At 38.0% G+C, this 13,263-nt stretch overlaps 1 protein-coding gene across 3 annotated transcripts in view; it reads right to left on the reverse strand.

The window, feature by feature from the left end:
• The window catches only part of dnah7 (dynein, axonemal, heavy chain 7), an 82,110-nt gene extending 68,911 nt beyond the window's left edge, over nucleotides 1-13,199 (reverse strand). For 2 of the 3 annotated variants that reach the window (XM_040027649.1, XM_040027648.1), the window contains exons 1-16: nucleotides 12,789-13,199; nucleotides 11,789-11,885; nucleotides 11,481-11,661; nucleotides 10,645-10,717; nucleotides 9,729-9,909; nucleotides 9,442-9,514; nucleotides 9,170-9,295; nucleotides 8,745-8,864; nucleotides 7,946-8,129; nucleotides 7,647-7,826; nucleotides 7,293-7,565; nucleotides 2,375-2,502; nucleotides 1,944-2,022; nucleotides 1,434-1,658; nucleotides 1,189-1,335; nucleotides 803-982 (exon numbers count right to left, since the gene is read on the reverse strand). In XM_040027649.1, coding sequence (XP_039883583.1) covers nucleotides 803-982; nucleotides 1,189-1,335; nucleotides 1,434-1,658; nucleotides 1,944-2,022; nucleotides 2,375-2,502; nucleotides 7,293-7,565; nucleotides 7,647-7,826; nucleotides 7,946-8,129; nucleotides 8,745-8,864; nucleotides 9,170-9,295; nucleotides 9,442-9,514; nucleotides 9,729-9,909; nucleotides 10,645-10,717; nucleotides 11,481-11,661; nucleotides 11,789-11,885; nucleotides 12,789-12,857 — 2,316 coding nt within the window. In that variant the 5' untranslated portion in view covers nucleotides 12,858-13,199. The remainder of the gene's footprint in view (nucleotides 1-802; nucleotides 983-1,188; nucleotides 1,336-1,433; nucleotides 1,659-1,943; nucleotides 2,023-2,374; nucleotides 2,503-7,292; nucleotides 7,566-7,646; nucleotides 7,827-7,945; nucleotides 8,130-8,744; nucleotides 8,865-9,169; nucleotides 9,296-9,441; nucleotides 9,515-9,728; nucleotides 9,910-10,644; nucleotides 10,718-11,480; nucleotides 11,662-11,788; nucleotides 11,886-12,788) is intronic. The other variant, XM_040027650.1, reaches the window with a different exon arrangement.
• Between the last annotated feature and the right edge of the window lie 64 nt (nucleotides 13,200-13,263).

A 13,263-nucleotide genomic window follows, 5' to 3' on the forward strand; every position in this document is an offset into this window, starting at 1 on the left:
TTATAGTAATAATAGCTGAGGATGTAGTTAATGAAAGAAGTACTTAAATAAGCATTAAAAGGAAAAAAGGAAAGGAGTTTAAGCAGCAAACATTGTTTCATGTGGAGCTCTGCTCTGTGGAGCTCAACATCAGTGAAGTGAAAAATGCTGAGTGCTTTGCTGCTTTCATATATATATAGTATGTGGAAGAATGGCTGTAATATAAAAGGGAAATGGCAGTGCAAATAATACTAATACCATCAGAGTATAATAAAAAGTACCACATGCAGTGATGTCATTATGTAAATAAGGAGGCACAAACAGATAAAAATGCAGTCAAAAAAATCCATCAGCTCCTTCAAGGGCTTTAGTTATACAAAGAAAGTTGACCAAGTTCATTTGATTTTTTTTTTTACATTATATTCATGATTTAATCTTGTTGCTTTCTTACTCAGTCTACTCTTACTCTGACCAACCACTTTCTTATTGAACTACCCAAGTTAGCTGTTTTGAATGTTCACAATACTACAAAATAAGCTCTGTGTTATTTATGCATTTATATTTGTTCAGTTTTTTGTTTTTTTAAATCTTCCCAGGGACTTGATAAAATGCACCATTCAACAAAAAAATAGAAATCTGAATCTTTATGACGGTCTGGATGCCCTTATTATACTACTGTTGGACCACTGAGGCTGTAAATAAGACAGAGAATGTCGTTGTTATATGAATGAAAATCAGAAAATTAGAACTGAGCTCAATCTGTCACCTAAACTCCCCAGTCACTCCTGCATTGAATACAAAGTAATTTTTCTACTGCTTTTACCTTGTCTGGGTTCACACTGGTGAGGGGTCCATGCAGCCACTTCTCACGCTGTTTTATGAAATCAGTAGCTGTCTCATAGAGGCGCAGGAATAGTGTCAACTTTTCCTGCACCTTCTTCCGCTCTGGATATTGGGAAACAGACCAGCCGAAAGCCTCCTCGTCTAGATTTAAATCATTAATCTTTCCACAGAGGTAAGGATCAAAGGTAAGAGTAGAAGTAAAATACAGAAATAAACAAAGACATGGAAAGAAAAGATAAAATAATGAGTAGATGCATAGTTGATTTATAAATAAGACATCAACACATAATACAGCCTGAGATAACACCTGTGAACTAATGTACAGATATATATCTCTAGGCTTACAGGTAACAAGTTGTGATATACCTTTTCAGCAGCTAACTCCAGTTTGGTATTGAGGGCCTGAGCTTTTGTCAGGTACTTGCTGAGATTGGCTGTCTCACGAAAGGCCTTAAACTCCTCCACTTGTTTACTGTAGCTGTCCAGTTCTTGCAACAAGTGCTCACGGTACAACTGGAATGAGGGTAAGGAAAGATGTCCTTGTATTTTAGCCACCAGTATGTTTTCTCTACATTAAACATTAAAATACACTGAAACAGAAAAACACAGACCTTAAGCCCACTCTGATATTGTTCCGTCATTTTGCTAACTATCTGCTGGTGTTCCTCAAAGATGGATGGCATACGTTTAAACCACTGGATTGTCTTTGTATTGAGCTTCATATCCAGTGTTGACAGGGTGGCAAACTCCACCAGGAAACACAACTGCGTGGCAGAGTCTGCTAGTCTTTGTTGCAAAAGAGGCATCTCTGTGGTCTCCACCTTTTTAATATAAGTCTGGATAAGAAAAGAAATTGTCATTTATATCTTAAAAATTGTACAGCAACCATACTAAGGTAGTTCATAAGTGTGAAGGAATGCAAGACTTTCCAGGCTTTCTGTAGCCTCAGCTGAGGGCCTACTACCAAAAACACTCAAAACCACAAGAAAAGAAATAAAAGACAAAGTTTACTGACTGGTGTTAAGTGCACTCCATAACTGTTTTGTGGACAATCTGTAAAGGACAATTGTGCATGGCATAATGCAACAAGCCTGGTATGTGTGATTTTTTGGTGCAGTCACCTTAAGTTCCATCAGCTTTTGAGTATCTGGCGGTGTGCTCAGTGCCTTCTCTGAAATCTGCTCAAATTCATGACAAAGCCTGTGAGAGGAAGAATGGCATTAATTCAGTGCTGTATACGGAGGATTTCACAGATTTACAATCTTATTATGGCACCGCTTGGCAATAGAGAACACCACAGAGCAGCTAACACGGGGCCGAAAATCACAAAGAGCACTAAACGACATCCCTTATGACTTTCACACAGTGTATTCTTTTAGAGTGACCAGCTCTTAAGCTTCCCTATGCATATTTCAGTAGTATCTGCCAAACAGAAGCTGCTTAATCCCTCTCATCTTTTTTTAATGATAACTTCCTTCAGATGTATTGGTGAACTATGCTGATGTAGAGAGAAAACACTCTTGCTGAGAATAAAAAAAGAGAACCAACTAACTTCTTGTTGGCTTTCTGGTGGTCATCTAGCATCCGTGTAAGCAGTTTCTGCTGTAAGTCCCGTGCACGCTTGACAAGAGACTGGATGAGCTTATAGGACTGGACCTCAAACATGCCAAGTCGTACCACCTAAAATCCATGGTATAAATAAGTGACACAGTTAACACAATTTAAGAAATGACCAGTGATAAATGATGCAAGAGCTTTTAAATAAGCCCAATCAAAGAAACACAGATTTAAGAATTAGATTATTGTGTGGATGCCTGAATAGGCATCCACACTATTGAGATCCTGTTTCTCTTTATTCTTTATTCCACTATTTTATTCTAGTTGCTTCCGTACACTTTTTGGCACTTAACTACTCCCTCAGTTTTCAGCCGATTTTCTCCGTTCAAACTCTAAACTGTTCTGCTCTTTCTGCTAATGTGCGCTATGACTTTTGGTGTTTATTACTATTATACTTTTTAAAATATTACACTTTTTTCCTTTAATTTGTCCCATTGAAATGAATGGGAAACTTCCACAATTCTGCTAAAACTTTCTTGTCTTTGAAACTTAACTACTGCCTCATACTTTCACCTAGAAACTCCATTCAAACTTTAAAACGTTCTCAAATGACTGGGCTATTCCTGTGTGATTCAGCTTTTTCAGATCTTCTACCGTTTTCATCTTATCTCTCTTTAAGTCTTCAGTGGCAAAATTGTTATTTTTCAGAAAATACATGCGTTGCTATGGTTGCTATGCAATTAACTCAGAGGGGACAGTGAAACTGTGTGAATTTTCTCTTCATGTCCAAATAACTTCTTGCTACTTGCTCAATTTCCACTCAAGCCCCACAAATTATACATCAAAACGTAGGTATTTTTGCTGGCTTTCAGAAAATGTCACTATCATTGTTGTGGGACTCATAGATATTTTGCAAATCTCCTCAGAGTAACACAAAGTCAGAAAACTCTCCATATAAACTCAATGGAGAGTTTGTTCAGAATCACCGCTGGATTTCTCTAATGAGAGGCATTTTCAAATCGTCATATCTCCTTAACGAAGCGAAGTTAAGACATGAGGCTTGTCCCCGTATATCTTCAGACACTCCTGACGCTCACAATTCAAGAATTTCTTTCTCACCTATTACCGTTCTGAAATGAGTTAGACTTGTTTGAGGGTAGGAAATTTGTCCGTCGCTCAGATTTCATCAGATTTCAAATTCTGGAAATGAGGCACTTTTTTCTCTCATCATATCTTTTTGATGGATTTCCACAGAGCCCTGAAAATTTCCATGACTGTTCACCAAAGCCTGCTGTTTCTTATGGTGAAAGAATGATTTTGATGCTCCATATAGATTTAGAGTTACCAAAGGTTGTTTGAGAGCAAGTCAAGGCAGTTTTTGCTTCGCCTCTACTGAGTTACAGTGTATTACAAGTCATATATCTTTACTAATTTATATTTTATCTCTGAATTATGAAGACCTGAAGATTCCCCCATCTCTTCTGAACAAAACAATGTCTGAATGACCATTCTAGCCTCTACGGTTAGGAAATTATGGCCATTTGTTCGAGGGGAATCCTGAATGTCAGAAATACACTGAAGAAAACTCACACCTCTCTCTGTGTCTGTGTGTGTAAGGGCTGACTACAGCAGGTGCAGCTAATTTAACTGACCTACATATACCAAGCCCAGACTCTCCACAGCTCCTGTTCCCTTTACTGTCTGTGTATGTGTGTCTGTGTATCAATATTTCTCCTATGTTTAAGTATTACTCCTCAATCATAGTATTTCTGCTAAAGCAAAGTACTTCTACTACATCTTAGTACTTCTGCTAAATCATAATATTTTTGAAAAATCATAGTATATTTGCCAAATCATGGTATTTGTGCAAAATCATGGTTTTGGGGCCAAATCATAATATTTCTGTTATTTTATAATATATGTGCTGAATATATTATATGTGCCAAATCATAGTATTTGTACTGAAACATAGTACTTCTGCCCAATCATATTATTTGTACTAAATGATAGTACTTGTGCGTAATCATAGTATTTGTGCCAAAGCATCGTATTTGTATGGAGTCAAAGTATTTCTTCTAAATCATAGTATTTCAATCAAATCTCAGTAGTTGTTGTTAAAACGCAGTATTATTGCAAAATCATAGTATTTGTACCCATTCATAGTATTTCTGCTAAATCATAGCATTTGTGCCAAATCATGGTATTTGTGCAAAAACATAGTATGTCTGCAAAACCATAGTATATCCCTTATGTTATAGTATTACTACTAAGGCATAGTATTTCTGCCAAATCATAGTATTTGTACTAAATCATAGTACTTGTGCCAAATCATAGTATTTGTTGCACATCATAGTATTGGAACCAAAACATAGTATTTGTCCCAAAGCATCGTATTTGTATGGAGTAATAGTATTTCTTCTAAATCATAGTATTTCAATCAAATCTCAGTAGTTGTGTTAAAATGCAGTATTATTGCCAAATCATAGTAGTTGTACCCAATCATAGTATTTTTGCCATGTCATTGTATTTGTGCCGAATCATGGTATTTTTGCCAAATCATGGTATTTGTGCCCAATTAATAATTCTGTTATGTTATAGTATTACTACTAAGTCGTAGAATATCTGTTATGTTATAGTGTATCTGCGGAATATAGTATGTGTGCCAAATCATAGTATTTATACCAAATCACAGTATTTGTGCTAAAACATAGTATTTCTGCCATATTGTGGTATTTGTGCAAGAACATTGAACTGTTATGTTATAGTATTACTACTAAGTCATAGTATTTCTGCGTTGTTATAGTATTTGTGCTAAAACGTAGTATCTCTGCCAAGTCATAGAATTACTGCAATTTCATAGTTTTTTTTAGGAAATCTGTTATGTTATAGTATTACTACTAAGTCATAGTATTTCTGCCAAATCATAGTATTTGTGTGAATTTGTATACTGTAAATCACTGTATTATGTAGTGGCTTAGTAGGGGGCTAACTGTTTACTAAGTGCATCAGTGTAAATAGGTCATCTCTTGTGTTGGAGTGCCCTCTTGTGGCGCCTTTTGGGTAGTGCCTTAGTAAACGTGAACCCTGTAAGAAGTGGTATCAGACTGATTTGTAGTGGAGCAATTTGTTGCCAGTTTTCTTAATCTTTAATCTGTATGCATTTTGTAATGCATACCCTGTTCTTAATCATAGAAACCACACCATATCACCTCTCCACATCCTCCTACTGTATGCCATACCTCCCTGTACCATAGGGCATTAAACTCCACCTGTGGCAATCTAATCCCTGGATGTCAGCCTCTCTTTCTGACCGAGGATAACAGTCTATGGCAGAAATACATACAAGTACACAGCCTGATGAAGCAGACAGAAGCAGTACCTCTGATTGGTTCAGCATTTTCACCTCTTATCAGCACAAATCTCAGCCTCTTCTGCTGTTTTCATTAGAATTTTAAGCTTTTCCACCTTTTTTCAGTTACGTGAGAGCCAGTTTGGCTCAATGAGTAGCTGAAAAATATCAGCCTCTTCTGCTGTTTTAGCAGGATTTCAGAGTTCAGCTTTTTCACTTGTTTTAAGCACAAATTTCAGTTTCTTTACCTCATTTCACAACAAAGTTCTTCCTCTTCACCTCTTTTCTGCTAATTTGAGCTGCTGCTCCACAGTGCACATTTTCCCTCTCATCATATCTTTGCTTGTGACCAGAACTCATTTGGCTCAGAGGGTAGGGCAGCTGCCGTGAGACCCGGTGGCAGAGGTTCGAATCCTACCTGTGACAGCTGCTACATATGTTCACTGCTTGCATTCACTCTGCCTTCTTGACACTCTCCAGTGTGTCATTACACATACAGCCATCTTCAGCAAGCACTTCTTTTCAACTCATCTTTTTGCTTATTTACCTCTTTTCAGCAGAAATTATTCCTCTTCACCTCTTTTCTGCTAATTATAGCTCCTGCTCCACAGTGCACTCAGCCTCTTCTGCTGTTTTCATTAGAATTTTAAGCTTTTCCACCTTTTTTCAGTTACGTGAGAACCAGTTTGGCTCAGTGAGTAGCTGAAAAATATCAGCCTCTACTGCTGTTTTAGCAGGATTTCAGAGTTCAGCTTTTTCACTTGTTTTAAGCACAAATTTCAGTTTCTTTACCTCATTTCACAACAAAGTTCTTCCTCTTCACCTCTTTTCTGCTAATTTGAGCTTCTGCTCCACAGTGCACATTTTCTCTCTCATCATATCTTTGCTTGAGACCAGAACTCATTTGGCTCAGAGGGTAGGGCAGCTGCCGTGAGACCCGGTGGCAGAGGTTCGAATCCTACCTGTGACAGCTGCTACACATGTTCACTGCTTGCATGCGCTCTGCTTTCTTGACACTCTCCAGTGTGTCATTACACATACAGCCATCTTCAGGAAGCACTTCTGCTTCTACACCTCTTTTCAACTCATCTTTTTGCTTCTTTACCTCTTTTCAGCAGAACTTCTTCTTCACCTCTTTTCTGCCAAATGTTTAGCCTTTTCACCTCTTATTAGCACAATTCTAAGCAGCTTCTGCTAATTTCACCAGAATTGTCAGTCTCTCCACCTCTTCTTTGTAAGAATGAGTTTGGTCCAGTGAGGTGAGTCGCTGCCTTTAGATCAGAAGGGCACAGGTTCGAATCCTGCTCAGGGCAATGTTTTTTTTTTTTTGGTTTTCAACTTTTTCAGCTTTTTTCAGCAGAAATCTTCAGCGTAAGGCATCCACACAGCATTTTCGCAGGAAATGCAAATTTTTCTAGTTAGTTTTAAGCTTTCCCACTGTTTAGCTTTTTTGATTTGACACTATTTCAGCAAAATATATATCAGTATAACTGGAAGGAAACATGAATAGTTACAGAGTAAGTTATGGGACCTTGGTTTAGGGATTTTTTTTTAATGCATTTACCTTGGAAGGCATATACCGGATCTCATCGATAAGCTTCTGGTAGTATAGCACCTGCACCATAAATTCCTGGAAAGAGTGCTGGTCACGGAGGACCTGCTCCACATCTTTTTCCGCCTGCCTCGATACCAGTGTGGCATATTTATCATACTTGTGGATGTACTCCTTGGGCCTGACACACTCAGCCCAGAATACCCTGCGTACCTCCTCCTGGTGGGCATGAAGGACCTCTGGAAGGATGATGGGCTTCAGGGTACTTCCAAATTGTGAGCTTGGCTGGAGAAAAGCAAAGTAAGGTATAAAAATCAGGGGGAAGCGTGCTATTAAACAGGGCTGTATATAGAGTTGTCTCCTTACCCAGTCAGAGTACAGTTTGGTTTCCACACGAGGTATCACACTGACAGATCTGAGCATGAACTCGTACACATTTAGGAAGGCCTCCTCATATATTTTGAGGTTGGGCTCAAACTTGATCTCCCTGTCCTCCAAGATCAGATGCAGAACAAAGCCTGAGTGCTCACTGGCTCGTTCTGAACGCTAGGTGTCCAAATTAAAATGATACCAAAAAAAAAAAAAAAAAAAAAAAGTGTTCACCCTCTCATAAAATATAAGCAAAATATATTTAAATCCCTTTAGCTTACTCAGTTTCTTCTTACCGGATCTTGTGAAATTAAGTGTGTATAGTCGATGATTGAATCTGTTAGAAGATTCTGCAGTTGGGAAGTCATCAGCGCAGCCACACAGTTGAAAAAAGATTCTAGTTTGGTCATGTTGCTTTTGAAAGGCACCAGTTCACGCTTGCACCCTTGGTGGTAAATGTTCTGTACTTCAAGGAGCCAACTAGGGCAAAAAGAAACACAACATCAGCTTCAAGATTACATTACGTTAATGAGAACCACACATGTCGATACCCGACAGTCTAACTGACCACTCAAAGCACTTTAACTACAAGCCACATTGATACAGCACTTTATTCTATTCACTTTAAGCATTTTATCTACCCTGGCCTATTTAGAATGAACTGTTAATCTAACATGTATGTCTTCTGACTGTGAGACGAAGGTGAAGACCCCTACAGGCCATAGGGGGAACATGAAAATTCCACACAGACGGGCCTCAGTCAAGCTTTGAACAGGGAAACTTTTTCCTGTGACCATGCCAACGACTCCACCACCATACCTAAATGCATAGGCAAAGGACTTTTGGGATAGTCTGCTGTGGCCTTTGTGAGTGGAACCTTCTAGCCATTGGTTCAACTGTGACTTATAAAGTCTGCAAAAAATGACTCAAAAATAAGTAATGGAGGGTTTTAAAATACTGAGTCAGCTCAGATTTAAATCCTAATGAAATGAGGTGGGTGGATTTGAAACAGGCAGTACATGGAATAAGTCATTAAACATCTTACAACCAAATGCGTTTCAAACCGAAAACGGTGGAATTTCAAAGCAGACTTACTCTTGGAGGAGGACTCCTCTGGCACTGTCAACATGTCGAGTGACAATCTGCTGAAACTCAGAAAGCTCTATGGACTCGTTTCTGCGGTGGAACTCCTCTACATCTATCAGCCGGAGATTTCTGTAACCAGATAGCCAAGCAGGGCAAACAAGACTCTTCTACATTGATCTTTTTTTTTTTGATCATTTGTGACATGGTGCAATGTTTCAATGCCACAAATTTTCAAAAAGCAGAGAGAGATCTATATTTTACACCATCAATTATTACATAACAGCTTCCAAATACCAGTAACAACAGTCTATTTTCAGCATACTGGACTTGTGACTAAATTAAATATTCATTTGTAATTTAAAAGTTTCTAAATTAGAAAATATTTCATTTTAACCAAATTAATTTGAAGCTATCATGTTTCCAACCATACTCACTTGAAGGAGAAATGCCAAAGGTAGAGTATTTTCAGCACAGTGGGGTTGACAGAGTAAAGCTTTTCACCAATCCTCTTGCGTGCATGGACAAAAGACTTGTTCCATGGTTTTGGCACCTTTTCCACTCTGACAGTAAACAATAAAGGGCCAGTAAGGAAAAAAACTATTTTCCACGAGCCTTTACACAATTAGAACATTTTGTTTAGTCTTGTAGTTACTGCTTATGAATATTAGCAGAGGTTTTTAATGCAATAAATATCCTGCAGACTTACTCTAGTCTGTGAGGGGGCAGATCTTTTTCTTTCTCTTTGTCACTTTCCTTTGATTCTCTGAATGTATATCTCACTGCAATTATACACACACACACACACACACACACACACACACACACACACACACTTTCTTATTATTATTACTAAACTCTTCAGGTTTTGTGTTAACCCAACATATTAACCCAATAAAAAAAGACTATAAATTAGTTTTTGATTTCATAAACAATTCTCAGAATGATTTGCGGATTAAAAGTATATGTATATATTAAGTATATATGAATAAATACAGATTGCTGTCTTGATGCTGTGCAAATAGTCTTCCTTGATCTCATCAACCAGCAGTTCCAGTGATGCGCTGTGGCGCCTCAGGTTTGGGGAGACCCTTTTCATAATGCTCTCCACCCAAGATTCCTCCAGAGGTGACACATGGTCCAGGTCTATACCATTCTCAATGTAGTAGTTATATCTCTGACAGGACAAAAAAAAAGCCAAAAAATAGTTGATAAAATTATCCATCTATATCCAGTGAATCACTCTGCACCTATATGCAACTCAAAGATATGATTCAACATGTGAATATCCCATTTTTACTGGGCACACACATTTTTCTTTGTGGGTGCTTTCTGAATGACCTGCAATATATTCTTAGTATATTACTTGTTTTCATTTATTTAAGGTGCACCACTATGGAAGTTCAAATTAATGTGTTTTTACTTCTTGCATTTACTATACTACCAAATCAAAATGCATGTTTAAGTAAAGGAAATCATTCACAGTAAATAAAAAATCCTGCAGTTACCAACTGCAAGCACTTAACTGAGAAAACATGGTTAATATATTGTATAAAGATTTTCAAAAAGAACTGCTCAAAACCACAACCGAGATGATATCGAAGTAAACAAGAAAAATTGAAGAAAAAAGTCGTCTTTACAAATTCCCTGTAGGATTTGATTTACCATTATGTTTCCAGTAAACTTGTTACATAAATGATCTCTAAACCTGAATCCTTTATCTGTGCATTAAAATCTATGCATGGGTGTCAGTGTAGGGGAAGCTGGGACTACATCACCATACTGCAAACATTTGGATGGGGATTTTTGTTTCTGTTACAGAATTGTTACACTTCAGGTCCAACATCTTGTTAATGAGGATATACACAATAAAAAAAAGTGACCGACCATGAAGCACACAGTTCAATTTTACCATTTCACAGTCTCTACTTGCTGGTGTTTTGCCATCCTCCTCCTCCTCCTCCTCCTCCTCCTCTTCCTGCCGGCTAAGTCAGAAAATGCAAATAAGAGTAAAAACAGATGCCACTTTATCATATTAAACAGTATTTCCATATATTAAACACATTAAAGCCGCAATACTTTAATCTCAGTTATGGTTTGTAGTAAAAAATTGCCTTTGAAAAAGTTTTCTGATTATACATTATAGTAAGAACATAAAATGTATATTCAATATTAATGCAAAAACCATCCATAAATGTGTGGTGAAGTGGTTAGTCACATCCCTTCCATGCTGCCAAAGCATATAGCACATGTCAAACTCAAAGCCCGGTGTCAGTATGCAGAGCATTTTTTCCATGCTGGACAACCAAACCAGTAATATGTTTTTTTTTCAGGCCCACAAAAAAGCAACTTTAATTACTTTACATACTGCTAGAAGCTTAGCATAATTTAGATATCATATTTCAATTAGAAACAAAGCATCTAAGGTTTTAAAATAATGCAGTGGAGTAAAAGCTGTGCTTTCACTTGCAGGCTACCCTCACTGCTGCTAGAAAGAGACAGACTGGCTGCTCTCAGCCTTCTGCAAAAGTTAAAAGAAATCTGACATAAAGATCCGTCCATTTAGCAGTTTATTTAATGTTTATTTTAGCTGCTTTTTAGTTTGAATTAGTGTATTACTGTGAAAGAAATCACCATTCACTGGGAGGAGATAAACATGCTTTACTTTATATTTTAAACAGATTGATATCTGTACAATAACAGACAAATAAGTACTTATAAAGGACCAGAAATAAACAGTGAACTCACCATATAAATTTAACCAGGTTTTTTCTGAGATTCAGGTTTTTTCGATTGATGCTTTTGCGGATTCTGCTGCGACGCTTGGAGGTCCAACGGGTCTGCATCCACATTCTGTCCTCAAACTGACTCTGAGGTCTGCCATGGCTTTGAAAGGCCCTGCTGCCTGCCTCATCATTTAACTCATCTCCTACAGCACAGAAACAGTTCAGGAAGGTAAAGCTACAAAAACAACAACAACAAAAAAAACAAAACTGCTGGCATAAAACCATCCAAAAAAAGAGGCAACAACTCAAAACCTAGAGGAATGAACCCACGTTTTGAAGCTGTTTCAGTCCCATCAGGTTTCTGTGTGATTAGAGGAAACAGCGAAAATGACGGTCTTGCTTCCATCCAGGGCTGCTTTCTGAGGACCTGGGCAGTGGAGAGAGGTTATTGGAGTTATCAAAAACTAAAATAAATTAGAAATTGAGATAATTGCTGAGTTAACAGAAATACAAGACTTCAGAAAAATAAAAACAAACTCTAAAAAAATTAAATACACAGCCATATGAAATAAAGTCTCCTCAGGACTCGAAGCAGTCCCTTTAAAAAAAAAAAAAAGCACACCCCAGAAGCACGTTTAACAGCAATAATGTGAAGTAACAGTAAGGGTTTTCTGCATGGCTTTCAGTCTCTCACATCATTGTGGAGTAATTATGGTCCACTCAACTTTTCACAGTTGGTTCTGCTTAGCAAGGTCTGAGACCAGTCATTTATGCACACCTCTTTTTAAAGATCCAACGAAAGCACTTCAGTGGGTTGAGGTTTGAATTTTGAGTGGGCCATTGCAGAGCCTGGATGCTTTTTTTTTTTTTCAGCCGCTCTGTTGGAGGTTTACTGGTGTGCATCAGATCACTGTCCTGTTGTAAGACCCAATACCAGCCAAGCTTTAACTGTTAATAATAATAATAATAATAATAATGATAATGACCTCTGACATTTGACTCCAGAATACTGGAATCTATTATGGTACAACAGAGAGGAGTTCAAGGTAAGTCCCCCTCCGCCCTCCCCCGAAAACAAATAAGATTAAGCTAACCTAAATGAAAGCAGGCATACACATACACCTGAAAATAAGTAAGTGAATAAATAAAACAATTAACTTTAATAATTTGCTATAACAACCAGGGTTAAGCTTTCATTTGTCTTCTTTACACACATAGGCTGGACTTCACGTCCGCAGTGCGCTAACACCGGCTTCCTAACTTTTTTGTTGCGGTCAGTTAGCAGCACAGAAACACAGACGATATTCGAGTTCAGGTATTCTGAACTTACCTGTGCTGGACTCAGTGGCAAAAGTGAGCGACTACCTGTGATAGTTCTTCTTTTCTTCGCTGAACTCATATTTGTGCCAAAGTAACCATAAAACCACCGCTAAACTCTTTACCGAAGCTCTGTGCCGTTGCTAGGGCAGTTGCCAAGTGATTAACGGTGACCTCGCGTAAACACCTGTGGACAACAGGAAGACTCGCGCGCGTGGACGTTTGGGTAGAACAGTAACAAAAATCTAAAGCTTCATATTTAAAATAATTGACGTTTTATTTGCTTTTCTCTGGAGTTTTTGTGTCTGTCGTGAACACTGTTTCTGTGTTTCACGAAAGTCCTCGCGGGTCTGTTAGACTTTAATCTCCCCTGGCAACATCAATGTTTAGGTGAGCGAGTCCTTTCATTGTGTGGCACTGCCCCCTTTCCGATACAGCGCTGAGAAGTGGAAAACAGAGAAACTAAGAGCAATAAGAAAAGCAATAAA

The sequence above is a fragment of the Simochromis diagramma genome, unplaced genomic scaffold (assembly GCF_900408965.1).
Source record: "Simochromis diagramma unplaced genomic scaffold, fSimDia1.1 OVJJ01000343.1, whole genome shotgun sequence".
Taxonomy (NCBI): Eukaryota; Metazoa; Chordata; class Actinopteri; order Cichliformes; family Cichlidae; genus Simochromis; species Simochromis diagramma.